Consider the following 20,538-nt stretch of genomic DNA (forward strand, 5'->3'; position numbering starts at 1 on the left):
TCTGTCTGTCTCTCTGTCTGTCTGTCTGTCTGTCTCTCTCTCTCATAAAAATATTTTTACTTAGCCGTGTAAATTATTAGAGGCTATATACTCGTGGATATATATATATATATATATATATATATATATATATATATATATATATATATATATATATATATATATACACAGTATATAGATAGATAGATAGATAGATATAGATATAGATATGGATATATATACAAATCACCAGATTCGCCCAGAAAGAAATGGAATTCAACTCAAATTGTGAAGCATTATTAGAATACTCGTACATATAGTGCCATTTTTTTTTTTTACAGCAATGTGTGTAGCTGTTCCATTATCAAATGCACTAACTTCTTCAAATGGCTTCCTTTTTGCAAAGAGCTTTGTATATGTACTGAAGAATTTGAACAGGTTCCTGCTCAGTAGAAATTATGGTAAATTACACATCACTTTTCAGCGCTCCAGAATTTCCATTTTCATCGAGTGTTACAAGCCTTCTTGAAGAACTCCATCTGAACCACAATAACTTCTCTAAGATACTGCCAGTGTTTGATCTTAATCACATAAACACCCTCAAGAAACTGTCTCTCCATGATAATCCCTGGTCATGCGACTGTAAAAGCCTGTCTAAAATCCAGGTAAGTTTATTCTCTGATACCGTGACCGACTACAGTATTGAAATGCTCTGATTTATTACCCTTGTAGGTCGGTATAATTTATTCTGTTTCTTTCTGACCTGTCTTTCTCTAATGATCCGATAAGAAACATTTTCTTTTAATGCTTTTAAACTACATCTTACTCCCTTCTGATCATCTTGCCCAGTAAATTGTTTCCGGTGCTCCAGTTAGTGCGTGAATGGTTATTTTCCTTTGGTACTTCTCCTTATGTTGTAGAACCATCATCACATTCGCTTTTTCCTGAGTCTTTTCACGGCCATCCAGCCCCAGCGTCTATCGCCACCAAAGATCGTCCAACACTTTCCGCTCACCCTAGCTTACCTAATTTTTACTAAGATAGAAAATTTGAACAGTAAATATTTTAAGAATGAATGCTGCGGCTACTGCCAATATTAGTACACCTATTGTAGTAATCTGAAATTGTATTACCGATATACATGCAGAAGGCATATGAAATAGCGTTGATAGTCCCTTTTATTTGTATAATGGAAAATCATTGCATCAGCAGGGCTCATCTGGGGCACATAGCTTTCTAGGCTCGATCAGAATAATTTGAATGAATTTGGCGAACCCGTTGAAACTAAAAGATCCTCAAAGACATGATCTGTTATGAGAATAGTTTCATCTGTACGGCTGATTCTTTGCGTAAACACGCTTCCATGACGACTTTCATGGATCTTTTGTTATTTTAAAACCGTGTGAGGTATCGGAATTGAATGGACCTGAAATCTGTGTTCGAAACAAGACAGTGTATTTGGGAGGGTCATTACCATCGATAGTGGCGGCCCTCTACCAGGAGTTGGAGTGTGTGTGTGTGTGTATGTGTGTGTGTGTGGGGGGGGGGAGAGGGTGGCCACCGAATCAAGCATTTACAACTTGGAGCCTGCAAGTTTATATATATATATATATATATATATATATATATATATATATATATATATATATATATATATATATATATATACACGTGTGTGTGTGTGTGTGTGTGTGTGTGTGTGAGTGAAACCATATGCTGTTGATAATGGTCAGTAGAGCATATTTTAGGATTCAGAATGGATTATTTTCAATATCATGGGTTTTTCATAATTTAAAAGATGTACGATACCAGCGTGCGTGTCACCCTCAAACTCTCCCCTGAATCACGAGCTTTAGGGGTGAATTACTCTTTGTTATGAAAGTTACGCGCTGTTCAATACGCTCAAAATTTCTTTAAAGTTTTACCTACTTTCGCTTACACGTTGACATTGTTCCTCTAACTTGTTTGCTTTTTTTTTTTTTTTTTTAAATGAAAAGACAAATTTTTATTAAAGTCACGATATTTCGGATGTTTCTGTAACGTTAAACCACGCGACAGAATGAAGCTTGAGTGGCGACGAATAATGTGATAAGTTTTGGGACAATATTGCCTGCTTCACGACTGGATTCCTCTTTGCAGTTTGATGTCTATCAATAATAGTTTACAAGTAAAGATAGTAAAGGTAACATTTTATTCGATATCTGAATGCTCATGCATATAAAACACTATATCCTTTGCATATCTTATTTGAAGGTATGTTTTTAGGACCCAGGATGGGTCCTCCTGATTAGTCAATATCTATGGGTCTTAAGTGTATTTAGAGGTCAACCTTCGATCCCCCCCCCCCTCTGCATTTCGAACACTGTTGAAAGAAACTAAATTGACAAAAATAGGCCTGATTTGACCTGCTTGGTTGTAATTCTAGCTGAGATTAATATGGATGATTAACAAGAATTTACGATGACATGAACAGCCTTGACAAAAACTTTCGAATGGATCTAGAGTAGCCCAAAAGGACCATCATGCTCTTGTTTTCTTACTAATAGGTACCCATTATACACACTACTTTATGTTATCATTCCTAAGCAAAAATTTTTCATGCTGTCAACTAATTTTCCTAATTCATCTAACCTCGGTGCATAACATGTCCTTATTTTTCCGTCTTGAAATTTTAATCACTGGATGACAATGTAAGATATTCTCCATGAATTAATAATTATGTGCATGTCTGTTATAATTTTCTAATTATACTTGGTAAATATGAAACTTGATATAGCACATGAAATACACAGTACGGACAGGGGTATTTTCCTTATTGCAAAATTACAAGCAGCAACAGCACTCATCGTGAGAGCTTCCATCAACAGGGTTAGGAGCTACGTATTGTAAGCATCATTCAGTTCATATGTTAGCAGTCGTGAAAGTAACCTTTTGTATTCTATTGCCTTCAGGATCGAATAATTAGCTTAATAGCTAATGATGCCTTTGGTCATGCTGTGCGCACCATGCAGTGCAGGGATCGGCCTAACTTTCACTTCTACCAACTCAATATCACTAAGGTTAGTCTGCCAACGTATTAGTATCCATAATAGTGGTACCCTTGAAAATTATCTCCCATGTTTTTCCGTCTTAGACCAGTTACTTTTAATTCTGACGTTTTATTTTAAACACTTCACTCTGACGATATATATATATTTCACTAGCAGGGGTACCCGGCGTTGGCCGGGTAAAGCCCTATGATCATGCATAACGGCATTGGCAGGGACCCTGGATGGCCACTCCTCTGAGGGAGAAGATCTCCGGGGGCCCATTTCAACCACTGCACCTATACTCCTTCTTGGGCCCATTTCCCCAAAGATATATTCCCCATGGACCTATTCCTGCCATGGACCTATTTTCCCACTGCCCACCCACCCACCAATGCTCCCCACTCACCGTGCTCACCCACGCACCCACCTACCCTACCCATCCATGCTGCTCACCCACCCACTCACATTCACTCACCTATCCTTCTCACCCATGCTGTCCCAACACACCCACTCAACCATGTCCACCTTCCTACTCACCCTGCTCCAGCACACCCTCCCTCCCACCCATTTCACTCACCTTGCCCCTCCACAGCCATCCATCCATTTAGCCCTGCCCACCCACCTCACCTGCTCTGCCCACCGCACCAAGCTGTCCACCCATCCGACACGTTGTAGCTAATAATGATAGGGTTGTAGAAGTAAAACACTCAACAGTAACTGGCTACCATGTTTCCACCATGCTGACTTCATTATTTCTAATTAGTTCTAATCTTTGCCATCAGAGGATGTAAGAACTTACACCAGTTAGAGCTGTTTAAAGAGTTCTGTATGCATTCCCCTCTATTTAGGGGGAGGCGGTAGCTCAATCGGTAGAGAGTTGGCCTGCAGTCCTGACGGACCCGGGTTCAAATCCAACTGAGGCAGGGAACAGTTTAAGGATCTGAATTTCATAAAATCAGACTTTACTGATCTACCAGAAGGCCCGCCGACATGTCGTAAAAATACCCCCGCTAATACCAATACACCAGTCCTGTATGAGACAGCCCTAGCATGTATTCAGTATGGGCGGTGAGTGTTAGCGCCGAAGTGGTGACATGTAGAGGTGTGCTGTACGTAGGAGGACTACTGGGCCTTGAAAGCAGGCTGTGAAGCCTATGCCCAGAGTCGGTCACATAAAAAAAAGAAAAAAAAAAAAATTCTAGACAGGACAGACAGACTGACAGAACAGACGGACAAACATTCTCTTATATATATATATATATATATATATATATATATATATATATGTATATATATATATATATATATATATAAATGAATTATTGCTAACACCAGCTGGTTGTATTTAGCTTTGGAGATACTTTTTGAGCGCCATGAATTATAGAGTATATAATCATCATTAGCCCCGAAATTATTATATATTACTTTAGTAAATACGTACGTCATCAGACTGAAGGAATGAATTTGTTCTTTCATCAAAAGAAGAGAGCCGTCGATTATTGATATGCATGTACTGGTAATACAAGAGCTGCCTTTTTAACAGGAGTGTCCGAAAGACGAGGAAATTGGAGCACGCACCGTCTGGGGGTACATGGGCTACTTCGTCATTACAGTCATCGCCATCTTCATTTGCTGCAATTTATGGCCACGGTGCGCTCGCATTCACTCAAGATCCAGCAACAGAGATATGACCCAGGGGGTATGTCATGGTTTCTTGTTCTGTTCAGTGGCATATATTTAAGATTTTGCTAGATCTGATCAAGTACAAACATTAGCCTGCAATTGCAGAGGATATATGCTTGCAAATTTTAAGTCTGGAGTGATGAAAGGGTATGTTCTAAGTGAATATGTATACACTGCGATGACAAGAGTGTGGAAGAGAAAGACAGATTTTGGAATCGGCTAGATAAAGTAATAGCACATGCCACGAACATAACGTTTTTGTGATGAGTTGTATGAGTGGATGGTCTTCTGTGAGTCTTGAAGCGAACCGTTTAATGAGTCGGAGAAAAATGATAATGAATATTTGCAATACGCAGTACATGAAACAAGGTTTTGTTTGAATGATTCATATTACCCAGCACAAGAAATGCATAGACATATGTATACTTTGCACAGAAGGAGTGAAATGAGTATGGAAAGAAGCCAACTAGAAAATTAATGTGTGCTTGTAGCGAAGATTATGCTTGGTTGTGTTTGTGACAGGAGCTGAGAGTAGACCGTGCAGAGGACTGTCTACTGAAGAGATGGCAGTAATTACCGTGAACTTGAGAAGAGCATGAAAGAAAAAAAAGAGGCGAAGCATTAGAACAAAGAAAAAAATCAGTGGGTGCTAGATATAATAAAAAAAAAACATATGTGTCTGTGAAAATGAATTATGAACGGATGAACTTGATTTTAGAATGATTAAAAGGACATGGGAAATATACTGACAAATGACGTATGTGAAGACATTGGTAAAGAAAAAAAAATGCTGTTGTTGCTCCGCCAAGCAGACCCGTCGATCGCAGGTATGCAGCTACCCTTTTTTTAATGCAAGGAGGAAGGAACCAAAGGCTAGAATCCCACAAGATTGTTTGCTCCAAGAAAAAAATAATAATAAGAGAGCCATGTTCAAATTTCGAGATGCCTGGACACACTGAATTTAAATGACTGGAGGTTATAGGAAGCATGAAATACAGAGGAAGACAGTTCCGGAGTTAACCTTTTTTCATACATGAATGATTGGGAATATCGATTAAGTCTTGCATTAGAGAGCTGGACAGAAAAAGGATGAGAGTTTGCTACCAGACGGATGCTACGCGCCAGCTGTGGTGGTGGAGGAATGCAGACAGTTCAGTGACCACTAAAGCAGCGACCGAAGTGAGAAAAAGATGCAACAGTGTGGCGAAGATACGTAGGTTGAAGGGAGTTAGTAAGAGGAGGAGAGTTAATAAAACGAAAAGCCTTTGCCTCCACACTGTTGAGAAGAGCTGTATGTGGGGAACCTCCCCTCGCATGAGAGTTGTACTCGACACAGGGATGAATAAAACCTCTGTATAAAGTCAATAACTGTGTGAGGGTAAGGAAAGCACAGGGTCGACTTAACACAATCTCTTGCAAGTAGATTTTACGAGAAAGGTAATATGAGCCTTCCAAGATAAATTCCTAGAGAGTGAAACCCCAAGTATGTTCACAGATGATGCAGGATTGAGGTGGATATTGCTAAAAATTAAAGGATACTCCTGCGGAAGATTCTGACGGGCCAAAAGATGTAGGAACTGAGTTTTTGATGCATTAAAAACAAAATTACTTTTTCCCCAAACAGAGATATGAGCCAAGACAGGAGGTGTGCCGTAGCCTCGTTCCGTGTTTGTTGTAAAAACAGCTGAGATGGACGCTGTGGAAAGTGAATGGAAAGGTGACGAGTGATCATAAGCATATTCCTGGATATGGTTTAATGTACGGCTTAGGTCACTGATGAATAGAAAGGAGAGAGTTGGTGAGAGGAAAGAACTCTGAAGAACACCACTACTGATAGTTCTAGAAGAACGGTGGCCGTCTACAACAGCAGCTAAAGATCGACCCGAAAGGAAGCTAGAGATGAAGTCACAGATAGACGATATTAACAGTAAGAGACCAGCTTGTAAATTAAAGATTTATGCGATACTCGATCGAAAGCCCGTAAGATATCAAGTGCAATGGCTAAGCTTTCGCCAAAGTCCCGAAAGGAGGATGACCAGGAGTCTGAAAGGAGAGAAGATCGCCAGTGGATCGTCCCTGGCGAAACCCATACTAGCAATCGGAAAGAAGGTTCTGATAGGAAAGGTACATTCACAAACACTGCATAACAAACAGAACAACACGTATCCAGTGGCAACACCACAAAAATAACATCAAAACAAATCAAAATACATAGTGAAACACTTCATGGTCAACATGTACATGCCTCCATTTACACCATGCACCCCAGGATAGAGCCCACCCTCATCTGGCTCCAGCACATTCCCTGTGTCATGATGGCCACTTATTTATAAATGAAAATGAGCCCTCCTGGCCAATACAGCCAGCCGAGGAGCCATTATTCTAGAACTCTTTGGACATTCAGACATTTTAAACCTCCCAGCACAACCTACACACACACTTTATGCCCCTTAACATTAGCCATTCGGACATCATGGAAAACAACACTTGATGTTTCATTGGACCACTTTCCAATTATCATATCACACACAATAAAAGCAATATCGGACAAAGAAAATCTGTACTTCCCCGGTTACATGAAGCCAAACTGGGCACAGTGCACTCCAGACGTAGAGAAAGTATTAAATAGTTTTAACATTGATTCTTCTTAGGACATTGACAAAGCAGTAACCATCTTCAGCATTATAACAGCCAACAAATTTCATTTCCATGGTGGCAGCACTAAAGAGTTCAATCCTAGCTTCTCCCCTCCAATAAAACAGCTCATCAAGGACATAAAGAAGTCAAATTCATCCAAGCCAGGCAGGACGAGAGATCGTGCACAACCTAAATAACACCATAAATAAACTTATCAAAACCCACAAGGAAGAAAATTTGGAAAAAAAATTGTGAACATCGTCGATCATAAAAAGAACAGCAGCAAATTCTGGAAAACAATAAAAATATCCATACATCCAAAACTTCCCCCTCACCAACTCACGAAGCCCTACTAAACAATGATCGAACCATCCCCAACAAGAAGGAACAAACGAGCAAGCTGACAGACTATAATGCATTAATATGTCACAAAAATGTAAATCCTTAAACAAAGCCATACCCCCCCAAAATTTTAAAAATTGAATTAAATATACACCTCCTCATTTACCTCACGACAGTTGCAGCCGACGACCAGATGCACAAGAAAAGTCAGAAGCAGCAGGACCGTAATAATGTTTCAGACATTCTTTTGAAACATTGTGGCTCCATAGCAATAAATGCCTTTACCGAAATTCTCAACTTCTCCTAGACTCACAGTCAAATTCCTGATATCTAGAAGAATGCAACCATCAGACCTCCCAACAGTCCAACATTATACAGACCTATATCACTGTTTTGCACACTATCCAGAATTATGAAAAAAAAAAAAAAAAAAAAAAAAAAAAAAAATTTCCCTCAGTATCCCTCTATAAAACTCAGACTTGGATTATTTCGACCTAAGTATTCAACCACCTTTCACTTCTTCAAGTTCATTCATCTTAATAGTTTCGACAAGAAACAACCAACATTAAAACATACACTAACGGCAATAGGCGTATACAAACCTTTTGAAACAACATTAAGACACATCCTAATAAATAAAATTTTAGACAGCTTCCTCTCACACAAAAATGATCAAGTGTTCCACTAAAACGACAAATCTAAATTCAAAACCCTATCTGAGTTCCACATGGCTCAGTCCTTGCACCCTCACTCTTTAACTTTTTCACCCATGACTCGTGGGATACTTTTTGAGTCTGGGATGAGAAGTGCATTTAGAGACTGTGTTGTAATGGCTGTGTTTATGAGAGTCTGATCATGACATCAAAGGAACCTCGGCAAGATGCGAACATGTGAAATCATATGAAAAGGACATACTGTTCTACAGTCTCCCTCTCTGGGTGGAATTGAATTGGCAGAAGCAAGCTTTACCTACCCGACCGCGAGACGCTTTCAAGGATGTAATACTTGTAAGAGGGAAGCTTCTCCGTTGGTGTCAACAGTTTCAACACGGTTCTGTATTATTATTATTATTACTTTTATCATTATTATTTTTTCCCAGTTATATTTTGCTTTACGCCTACAAGATACCGTGTGCTCTAATAACACAATTTCCTTTCCAAATAACTGATTTTGTGTATGGAACATTTTTTCCGTCAACAGAGGAAGTTTGATGTGTTTGTATGCCACGCTTTCAAGGACTACGAGCTGGTGAAAAAAATGGTCATCGCCCCACTCATCAGCCACGGATACTCGGTAGCCTGGCACGACAATGCTTTCATACCTGGAGAATGGGTGGTTGGTAAGTGCTCGGCATTCCTCAGTCTTACCGATTTTGCTTATTTATACAGTGTCTTGTATACCTAGACTACTTAAATACTCGCACATTCCTTTTAAGTAATCTGTGCCACGCTTACGTCTACTTTTGGCCTGATGTCACACACATTTATTTGTCCGCTTACTGCTGTCACTCAGTCGCCAATGAGTTATTATACTCTATCTCGAGGCCTTGAAGAAATCAATGCAAATTACTTAGTTCTTTGACCAAACACACCTGCACGTTTTAAAACCGCATTTTCGTGTCCACGGGAGACCTGGGGATTAATCCTGGAGAAATCCAGTAATATTTTCTTTTTAATGCGGCTTTACTAATCCAGAAACCTAAGCTAAACTTTCCCAGTCACCTCAATGACCAGTTCTGAACAAAACAAGCAGGGTAGGGGTAACTGATTTGCTGACCAACGTTGGCTAATGCTACAGTCAAAATCTTGATGTACAAGGCACGAAAGACGTCCTTCTGCAGAGTGACTGGCACAGATATTGTTCTCAAGAGGCTGAAATACTCTCTTCTTAATATCAAAACCTGCCAAACCCGTTCGTAAGTCATTTCAATGATCTCCGAGTGTTTCGAAGTGAAATTCTGCAAGAGTAATCACTCAAAGATGTTCTGGATATAAAAGACGGTACTATTAATTTTTAAGCATAAGCCTTGAACCGATCTTTTTTAATTAAAAAAGGTGTAAGAGATCAAGAGAAACCATGCTATTTGAAAATGTCCAATATACCCTCCTCCACTAAAAAAAAAAAAAAAAAAAAAAAAAAAATAGACATACTGTTCAAGCCTCTGTTTGGCACAAATGTTGTCGTCATGCTTTATTCTAGGTGGCATGGGAGGCTTTGTATCAAGTCTTTCTAAGCGATTTATTTTGCATATAACACCTTAACATTCCATTCCATGTTATTAGTATCGTTTAACTGTCTACATGGTTTTCAACAGCAACATACATGAGGATATAAGGTTGTGTTGTGCAGAATAAATCGCTAACCAAACGAGTGTCACCAAATCTCATGAACCATTTAATATTCGGTCCATGGTATAAACTACCACGTCCACCTCGGTGTGTTGTTTCATGACGTCACATGCATAATGTTTATAGGGTAAGCACTTTAAGGACTCATGTACTGCCTAAGAAGTCATAATACACCACAGAAGATCGCTTCCAGCTCATCTTCTTTAGATCCTTAGACTGCAGACTCCTCCACCATCCTGCATATCGTACCCAAGTGACCTTTTCATTTTTCGCCTGATAAATACGGTTTCTTGACTTAAAAGTGTGGAGTGGCCCGAGGATATGAGAATTTAATTTGTAACTGATAACTGACCCTCTCGAGTTGAGCTCAACATCAAAAGTAGGAAAAAAAAAAAACGCCTTTATGGTTAAGGAGTTTAGTAAAGCTCCCACGTACAGTATGTACCCCTTCCTTGTACGACACTACCCTGGTCTTCAGTAGCCATTACTCCTCTTAAGTAGATGGCCACTTTTCCTACCACAGCGGGGTAATTGCATATAATTTTGTATTGTAGTAGCTGGCTTGCAAACGTCTGATACTACTGAGCATGATCAAGCTTCTTTTTAGGAGTCCTGGAAGATTGACGATCCATAGGACTGCGGATTACCATTTTCATTCTCTGGAGAGGTAACCTGCCCACCACCCAGTGCTTCATGAATGAGTATATTGTAATTACCGAAGAATTTGGGAGTGTAGGGTGGGATTTGAGTGTGAATATTCGTGTTGGCATGTCTATGTGAGCAAGTGTGTTTCTATACGTCCATACCTGATTACTATTTACAACACGATGTTTTCCACCAACAGAGAGTGTGGAGAGAACAGTGAGCAGTTCCCGCAGAATGATCGTAGTGGCATCAGAAAACCTCATTGACAGCCGGTGAGTTCTTCAGCAGGACGAGTCTGTTGAGTGGATGCACTTGTGTGGCCAAACAATATTCGTTTAGTGGTGCTCTGTCTCCGCTAGCTTCAATGACTCTGCTGCCACTGGCAGCATCACAGCTTGTGGATGGTATATCTCTTACTGTGGCATTTTGAGTTGTACAACTGTGCTTAAACAGTAGACCTATGGTAAAGCCCCAGCTTATGAACTTCCGAAGTTTTTTATCCTCCCTCCTCTAGTATCCCAATCCACCCACCGATCTACCTAACCTCCGTGCTTCACAGCTGGTGGACGCCGCATCTTAGTAACTGCATCACCTTTGATTATGGCAGTGTTAAAACTAAGCCCTGCGATCTTCAAGATTCTAAGCCCCCATCCCCTTCTTCAGCACCCCACACGCATCACAGTTTATGGAAACTCTATCTGCCTAGTTGCAGTATACAGGATTTGAGCTGAGCTCATGTTGTCCTGTCTTTATGTCTACATCTCCCCAAACTGTTTCTGAATATACGGATGTTCTTTGCTTGCACCACTTCCCCTTCCAAGGTATTCCAATTATCTGTACTTCTGGTTGGGAAAATAATCTTTATATATATATATATATATATATATATATATATATATATATATATATATATATATATATATATATATATATATATATATATTTATATATATATATATATATATATATATATATATATAAAGCAAACAAACCAAACCCACCTATAGATTCGAACAGACCATTAAGTACTATTTGCTACATTGATTTCAGGTCTATTCTTTTCTATTAGTAATTTTTCTCCTAGTAAAACATCAGCCGAATTACTGAATTTAGCTACTATCTGAAAATCATTGTAAGAGAAAGGGTGGTCATGGGTTAATGAATGCACTCTAATAGCTGAAAAAGCCATCTGATGTAAATATTGCCCTGTCCTGTAGCTCTTTCCCATATGTTCAGATATTCTTATTTTGAATGAACGACTTGTACATCCAATATACCCAGCCTTACAACTAGGACATGTAAATTTTTAAACAACATCTGAACATAGAGGAGTAGGCACTCTATCTTTGTGACTGAAAAAATTCTTGATCTTAAAGTCATTGGTAAGTATAATCCTAAAATTCACGGAAGGAAAACTGTTTTTTAATTCTTTAAGTATCAAATTGCGAAACTGATAACTGATTTTTCCATAGAAAGGCAATTTAACATATTTAACTAATTTTTTCACCTCAGAACATACAGATTTACTTTTTAGTTTAGTATAGAGGAAAGACTTCAAATACTTATCATACATGTGTATCTGATAATTATTGTTCAGAAAATAATCCCTAAGTTTAAGAAATTCTTCATGCAAAGTTATATAATGCGAACGAACATCGTATGCTCGATTCAGTAAAGTTCTAATTGAATTAGTTTTGTATATCATCGGATAAAAACTGTACCAATTTAAGCCTTGACCTGTAAAAGTTGGTTTTCTATGTACCCCTGTTACTAGTCCTTCATTACTTTTAGCAATATTTATATCTAAAAATGATATACTTCCATAAGGATCTGTCTTAAGAAAATCTCTTGTATATACTTTGGTTTGTTTGCTTCAGTTTGGGAGGGGTTTGAGTTTAGTGTTCGAACAGACGAATGATGTTTCAGTGGGGGGTTTGAGTAGTTTTCTTTTGGGTCTTCTCTGAGTGATTCTTGGCATTTCTGTTTGAGCTTTTATACTGGGAGGAGGGTTGATTTTACTTGCTTTTATACTTGTTTATTGTTTTTGTTTTATGGTTCAATAAAGTTCTGTTATATTCATAAAGTCTGAGCTGACTGTAATTGAACAATTGTAATTCTTGATGATGGCCTGAGGTGGGCCGAAAATTTGAATTATGTTGAGAGTGTTTACTGCATTAATTTTACTACTGTTATGGAAGTTGCGATGTCCAAGATCGCCTGCAGATGTCTTACTTGGGCAGTTTGCCCAAATCATCTTGCATCTCTTTTTAATTACTTTATTCTTGGATATCACTCTATATCAGTAACCAGACTTCCTTTCGTTATTCAAACTGCAGAGACTGTTGTCTTAAGATAAAACCAGTCTGTTTACTGTCAAGGTTCTAGGTCCCTTCCCTCTCCCTTGATGCAGCACAGCTTGTGCATGCCGTGTTCTGTACCCACACGAGATTCTTTGAAGCTCTTTGGCCAGCCTTCCTCTGGGACCTCCGAAGACCACTTTCATGACATTTAATAGAGAACCACCTTTGGATCTGAAGAATTTACAGCTACCTCCATATGCAGCCTTACCCCTCTAAGCAGCATGTGGGCATATTTCAGAAATGATGCGTTGGAGAAGAAAACTGAGCGTCCAGAACACGAAAGGGGAAAAAAGCTGTCCCAGATCAGTACCTGTCAGTTTAATGAGTCGCAACTCGTACGTTAGAACATTGTGGTACAGCCGGTCCGTGTGTTGTCTGTCTTTCCAGAAACTTGCCAAAAATCTTCAGTGAGTAGTTTATTACTGCATTACTAAACTAACCATGGATATTCGACCGGCCAATATAAGTGTCTTAGATAAATGGGCGTCAACCCTCTTAACTCCACTGCTCCCACACCCTCATTTATAGCCCCCTCAGTTCCGCATATCACATCTCGTAGGGTTGGACTCTGCGTCAGCCTCTCTACCAGCTGCCCGCCTGTCTGGAAACTCCTTGTATTTAATTTTGACTAAACCTGCCACATATATTAAACCAGCTCACTCTAGTGTTATAAACATATGGGCATCAACCAGTTCTTGACTCTCCTGCCCTTACACTACAACCGACGACACCTAAAACAGATAAATTAATAAACATCCTTAAGTAAATAACATGCATGCATGTATAAATAATTGTCGGGGAAATTTTGACAACGATGTGCCTGAGCAGTAAACGGATGAGGTGATTCCCCTTCTTGTGTAAACCCCGTCCCTAAAGCTAATCAGTCACCTTCATACAGTTGTACTTTCAGGTATCTTATTATAGATATTAGAACAAGACCTGTGTCACTCGATTATTTAAACAACAGTAAGTAGCCATGACACCATTAGGGTACTCTTTGGTGCGGTATAATGGCCAATGGGAGATACGGTTGTTGTTCACCAGCTGGTAAAGAGATCGAGTCTAATTTAACTTCATTTTTAGCCAACCTTCCTATATCCTGATTTAACTTATGTTAGCGTAACTTTCCTGGGAAAGTTAGGTCAAAACAGCAATGTATTTAGGTTAATTTTTTGGGCGCTGCTAAAGTAAATTTCCTGTTGAATAAAATCTTGCATTAATAACGAAATCTACACGACAGCAACTGGGATTTAAAAAGATTGAATATAAAGTGCAATGTACACAGTTCTGTATGCATCTCACTACACGTGAATATAAAGTGCAATGTACACAGTTCTGTATGCATCTCACTACACGTAAAGACACCTTTTCTTACATACAGCAATAACAACTGTGAACTCACATATAACCCAGTTTCTCACTATTGTTTTCAGATGGGCCACTTTTGAAATACGTCGCGGTCTTCACGAGGAAAATGCTGTGCCCGGCTTCAAGGTCAGTAGCAAGATAACGCGGTCTTAATATCTTCACTGAAAAGCTCACATTTTAACTAGGTAAAAGACCCTAGCAATAACGAAATTAATATAATAATGACACTGTACTGATGGAGTTAAAAGTTAAAACTAAGAAAGCAAAACTGACTGCATGTCCACAGTTTTGACTGTGGTGGTTTGGACCATGTGGAGCGATGAAGGAAGGTATTAGAATAACCCACTGCTACCCAGGGTTGCTGCGTGGGATTTTGGTCGCTGACTCATAGTCGCAAAGCTCATAGACCCAAACTCTGGGGTTCCTCCCATGATTAACTTTTGAAAATGCCCAAATCTTTCCTTTTTAAGACCATGAGGACTAATTGGTTAACTATGAATGTATAGGAGAGAAGTGGGTATCCAACGATCAAGGTAGGAGAGTTTATAAAGACAGGTGTGCCGTAGTGTGTCGTAAAATAAAAAAAATAATAAAAACTTACTGGAGAGGAAATAGGAATGCGTAGAGGTGTGCATGTCAAAGCCGCCCCTGCATGACCTATGGGCTGTGGCGACAAGCAGTAGACAAACGGATAATAATGATAAAACGAGTGTAGCCTGTATGACAGACTGCTGAATGCTTTAACATTTTCACAATAGATGCTGACTTATTATCCTGTACATTCTTTGTTACTGAGTTTGTGTTGTGGTTTAATTTCCCTCCAGATAATGAATAAACCAGAGTAATACACAGTAAAAGTCCATTAATCCGAACATTGATAATCCGATAATCCCAATAATCCGAATTTTTGAAGAAGGCTGACAAACACTCCAAAAAAAAAAAAAAAAAAAAAAAAAAAAAAAAAATCTGGGCGCCAAATGCTCCGAAGTGCCGAGCGGTGTGGTCATGAAAGTTTTATGGAAGGAAGCTTCTGTATATTTTGATAAACTGGTACTCATGTTTGGTACAGATATTTTCAGACTGAGTATTTATCCACTAGGGATAATTTACCATTCACAGTCACTTTTACATAGATGTTAAGAAGCGCCGAAGTGAAGAGATTTGTGTTAACGGTAGTAGTAGTGCCTGTATAGATGCAGTACACTCGCCTACTTTGCGAGTGTATGGGCCGCATACTGCAAAATCGCAAAGTAGGCACCATAGAAAAGCATATATTAAAGGGTATATAGTGCACACCCCACCCGAGTTAAAAAATTTCTCCCCCTCCCCTTTTTTTTCATTTACAGTTATATAATACAGATACACATACATACAGTATAAATAAGTATATTTCCTGCAAGAAAGATACGAGTAAGGATAATAATAATAATAATAAAAAAAAAAACTACATTTAGTACCTTGACTCAAGGGCTGGCTGGGCTTGCGGGGGAAGGAGGGAGGGGGTATCGGAGCTGTGGTGTCCTAACTGTGCCCCCTAAGGGCCTCCATCGTCATCTTCACTGTCACTGCTGACACTGGAAACATCCATCTCCTGCCGCTGGATCTCTGTTTCACAAATTAGTGGTGGCCGTAATTTTTTCTGCAATACAGTACGGTACAAAGGAAAAACTGACGAATTATATAAATGAATGGATGGACATGCACATGATTACACTGACAAGTGTTGTATCAGTTTATCATTATGACGTTGGACGGAATGGTCTCTATCTCACGTGAAGTATTTATAAGGCATATTTATGGAAAGTATAATCATATACTCCCTGTTGCACTGGTCTCTTTGTTGGCAGTCCTCTTATTCTCATGTTTTCTTGATTCTGTTTGGATCCTTCCTACCCCATGATTAAAGCGAATTGAAGGTGGTGATGATGATCATGATAATGACGGTGATAATCAATTCACAATTTACTTACATTTTCAGATAACGGCACTTGTGACGGATACATTGCCTAAACTACTCAGAAGAGATCTGTATGACCTTGTTGCATTACGAACCCACATTGTACAAAGTAACAGGTAAGAATAAGAACCTCTCTCTCTATCTCTCTCTCTCTCTCTGTCAGTTAAAACAATATCGGGAGCGTGAGTATAAAAATTAAATGACCTCAAGAAATAACCACTCCAGGAAGCCAGTGTATTGTTCATATGGCACGAAAATTCTTGAATTTAAATGGTGTGGTCACATGGAAAGAACTGATGTAAACAGGATAGTGAAACGGACATAGATGAGTGAGTCTTAGGATATGAGAAGTAAATAAGCGAGATGTGGAACTTGGGGAAGCTGAAGAATGAACAAAGGACAAAACTGAATGGTTGAAGTTTGTATGGATAAGCACCTGAAGAAGACTGGATCTATTTTTTTTTTTCTTTTTACCTGGAGGTTGACGAAATAGTTCCCTCCCACTGGCATTACGAACTGTAGTTTTGTGTGACTCGTTTAGCTTTTGAGGTGGAATCAAGAATTTCCGAGGTTTGAATGATAAGTGGATGGATGTGGGTACTCATTTTGACTGGACACTGTGATGAGTTCTCTTACTATTATACTATCCTGTTCCTGTTTCTGGAGCCATCTCGTCCCATGGAAATGAGAAATGGTGTTATGATGATGATGATGGTGATGATGATGGTGGTAAGATAGGTGGTACTGACTCTGTGTAAAGTCATTTGTTGTCCATTAATTCAGGAATTCTGTAATGCTATTGAAGACGATCTAATAAGAGATGTATCAAATGTTCCCCGTATGTTCCCCAGCGACTACCTGATGAAGGTGCGAGAGTTCCTACCGGATCCCCGAGCCCAGCCTATCAACGAAAGCTTCTCTCCAGAAGCCTTAAAAGTTTACTTCAAGTTGCTGGAGCAAATGAAGGAAAAGAAAAGTACGTTTCCGTACCTGTTTATGGAGACTGTAATGTGAAAAAAAAAATTCTGTTGGATGCCCTGGGAATATTCACCTATATATGGGATGAGTGTAAATTACGTGGCAAATATATCACATATTTCCATACCTGGTTTAAAGCCATGAATTGATGCGTTTCAGGGTCAGAGAGAGTCCCTGTGACTAAACTGTTCAGCATCTGTAAGGAGACCAGCCATGTGTCCATCAATATTGATATTGCAGGTATGGTATGTTTTTATATAGTAGTTTCCAGAAAAAAAAAAATCTTTATCATGCTATGATTATCAACAGCGTTAACACTAAAATTATATACTTCATGTTCTGTTCACAGATACTTCAGAAATGACTGATAAGGACTACGATATCACAGTTCAAAGGTTAGTAATTGTCTAGTATTGCAATGAAAAAAGTAGCATTTGATATTCTAGATGTTAGTTAAGTCTGTTAGTTTATTGAGCCATCTTCTTTACCATTCTTCCTCCCTCCTTTCCATCTGTTTTCTCTCACTCCATCCATCCATCCTTCCTTCCTTCTTTCCTTCATACTGCCTTTGCCATCCCTCTCTTCTACTCTTCTTCACTCCATGCCTGTTTTTCTCCATCTTTGCTTCCTTGACGCCTGTCTTCTCAAATTATTGCTCATTCACGCACTCTTCAACTCACTTTGTTGTCCACACTCCCAGCATCCCTTAATTTTATGGCACTCCATCTTGGCTTCAGGAAGGGAAGGAACTGAAGAAAGTAGGATCATCTGCCAATACCATTCGTCTTGGAAAGCCTCGCAAATAAATATATAAATCCAACAGAATCAGCTCTGAGCATATGCTAGTTGTATTTGTTTGCTCGTTTGCTTCCTTGTTGTGTGTGTGTGTGTGTGTGTGTGTGTGTGTGTGTGTGTGTGTTTGGATGACCGAATGTGAAGACTTGTGCTTAACTTGACACTAAAAAGTATATAAACGTTTGGGGAATAGATTGCTTGATCATTACATATTAATGTCAGTGATAAAGATGCAAAAGCAGTGAGTGAACAGAGGCAGAGGAAAACAGGAGACGATTGCTATAAATGGAATAGAAAGGCTCCAGGAGAAGGAAACAAGGAAGGCATTAAATAAAAGGGAGAACTGGAGGGGTGACTGGGCAAGTAAGATTTGGAACAAATGAAAGAGATGGAATTTATGTATGAGATTCTCAGAAGAAATCTGTTCAGTAAGTGAGGTACTGTGCAGGGAAAGGAACAGAATAAAGAGGCAAAGGGAACAGCATCGTCGAATGATCTGATGAAACCTGCTGTTGAAGAGAAGAAAGCATATAGTGATAAGGCGTTGAGGAATGGCGGGTGTTGAGAGGTGGAAATACAACTGTATGTTGAGAGAGAGAGAGAGAGAGAGAGAAGTTTTGTTTTCCATTTCTCTTTGTCACTCCTCAGTTATTCAGTTCCTTATAAAACCAAAAAGTACTCCGTTTGTGTGTGTGTGTGTGTGTGTGTGTGTGTGTGTAAGCAACATATCAGGGTCGTCTGATGGTAGATGTTATAGTCTGTGTAGAATTATACAAGTACCAGAGTAAATTAAACAATGTATACCGGTATATACTTTCAGGTTCAAGCAGAGACTTTTACTGGATCACGTCAAGCACCCTCACACTATTCACTCCAATTATATGATGGCAAATCATGGAACTGGTGAGTATTTTACAACATCAGTATCTTAGCTAGGGATTCTTTAATGATTTACTGATCATTCGTAGGTCTAGCCAGGGGATATAATAAAGCTGCATTTTCTACCCATTATCAGTATCAAAGCTCTCACATAAATCCCAGCAGATATCCGTAGCTGAAGAAGTAGTAGTTTTGGGCCATGGGTAGCTGAGCCAGAATGAGAGTTTCCCATCCGTCCATTCGTCTGTCCTTCCGTTTAATTCATCATGCTCTATAGGCTGCAGTTACGAGTATTGGTCAATATTGACTACTGAGGTATCATATGAATCCTTACCAGCTGAAAGTGTCTCCTTGGCTTAGTGGTCAACATGCTCAAATCAGCCCCAAGGTCACAATGAAAGAAAGAAAAAAAAAAAGCCTAACAAATTTCTTGACAGGAGTATAGCCATAGAACTGGTATCATTGGAAATTGCATTCAGAATGCAGTAATTTTATGCTCTCATCACGATTTTTATATAACCCACTGGAGTTTGGCAAACTAAAAATGTATAAATTAATTAATGTGCTCCTGTTATGCAACCTCATATGGAAAAGTGACAAGAAGTGCAAGATATGCTGAAGGAATACCCTGCACCTAAATGCTTCATGGTGGAAGGATCACATAGCCTAACAAAGTGGATGCAAAACCTTGGGCCAGTACATAACCATTTGATATCGTTCGTACATGATTATGCAGAATAAGCCATAACCCTTCAAACTCAGGGAGAAATAATATTCGCTTCCCTGAGAAACTAGATACGACCGACCCATTCAAAAACCACTTGTAACCATATGAAAGTGTAGCACATATCACACTGGTCATGAACATGTATTTATTTACGTTTTGAAGACATTAACCTTTGTTTTTTGCTAAGAAGGAAAACCAAAAGCTAAAATCCCCGAAGCTGTTGTTTTCCAGGGAAACATAAAAGGAAGAGAGCTTAATAAACGAGTCATTCATTACAAGGTGTCTGGAGACTGTTTTACAGACTGGGAATCATACAGACTGAGGAAGACAGTTCCAAAGCTGATTTGTTGCATACATTAAGGATTGTGAGTATCGGCTAACTGTCAAGTTGGGACCCGCCCACTAAAACATTTGCGAAGCCAAACTCTATGCACATGAACTAAATGACATTCACGACATTAAGTGCAAAGTTACTCGCTAAGTCCCACTGACCTTCGTAGAACCCCAATAGGAACTACACAATATAGTGAAATTATATATATATATATATATATATATATATATATATATATATATATATACACACACACACACACACACACACACACACACACACACACACATTCTCTCTCTCTCTCTCTCTCTCTCTCTCTCTCTCTCTCTGTAAAACTACTATATTTCTTGATAATTACTGTATTCCATGAACTGAAAATGTGCAAAAATGTGTACCATGAAGATGTACTGACAATATTTTTTACTATTAGCAATAATTTAATATAAAACTAGGGAATATCTCAGACACGAGCTAATG

The 20,538-nt window shown here is 39.0% G+C and overlaps 1 protein-coding gene across 1 annotated transcript in view; it reads left to right on the forward strand.

The window, feature by feature from the left end:
• LOC145404723 (uncharacterized) overlaps positions 1-20,538 on the forward strand; it is a 46,083-nt gene that overhangs the window by 24,480 nt on the left and 1,065 nt on the right. Inside the window, exons 11-21 of the mRNA XM_080276273.1 lie at positions 464-644; positions 2,931-3,038; positions 4,552-4,707; positions 8,871-9,009; positions 10,863-10,935; positions 14,457-14,517; positions 16,370-16,464; positions 17,200-17,324; positions 17,486-17,566; positions 17,676-17,721; positions 18,942-19,024. Of these exons, the coding sequence (XP_080132399.1) occupies positions 464-644; positions 2,931-3,038; positions 4,552-4,707; positions 8,871-9,009; positions 10,863-10,935; positions 14,457-14,517; positions 16,370-16,464; positions 17,200-17,324; positions 17,486-17,566; positions 17,676-17,721; positions 18,942-19,024 (1,148 nt within the window). The remainder of the gene's footprint in view (positions 1-463; positions 645-2,930; positions 3,039-4,551; positions 4,708-8,870; positions 9,010-10,862; positions 10,936-14,456; positions 14,518-16,369; positions 16,465-17,199; positions 17,325-17,485; positions 17,567-17,675; positions 17,722-18,941; positions 19,025-20,538) is intronic.

Source organism: Coenobita brevimanus, chromosome 64, assembly GCF_032717465.1.
Source record: "Coenobita brevimanus isolate Jiangsu-jjx chromosome 64, ASM3271746v2, whole genome shotgun sequence".
NCBI classification, from domain to species: Eukaryota; Metazoa; Arthropoda; class Malacostraca; order Decapoda; family Coenobitidae; genus Coenobita; species Coenobita brevimanus.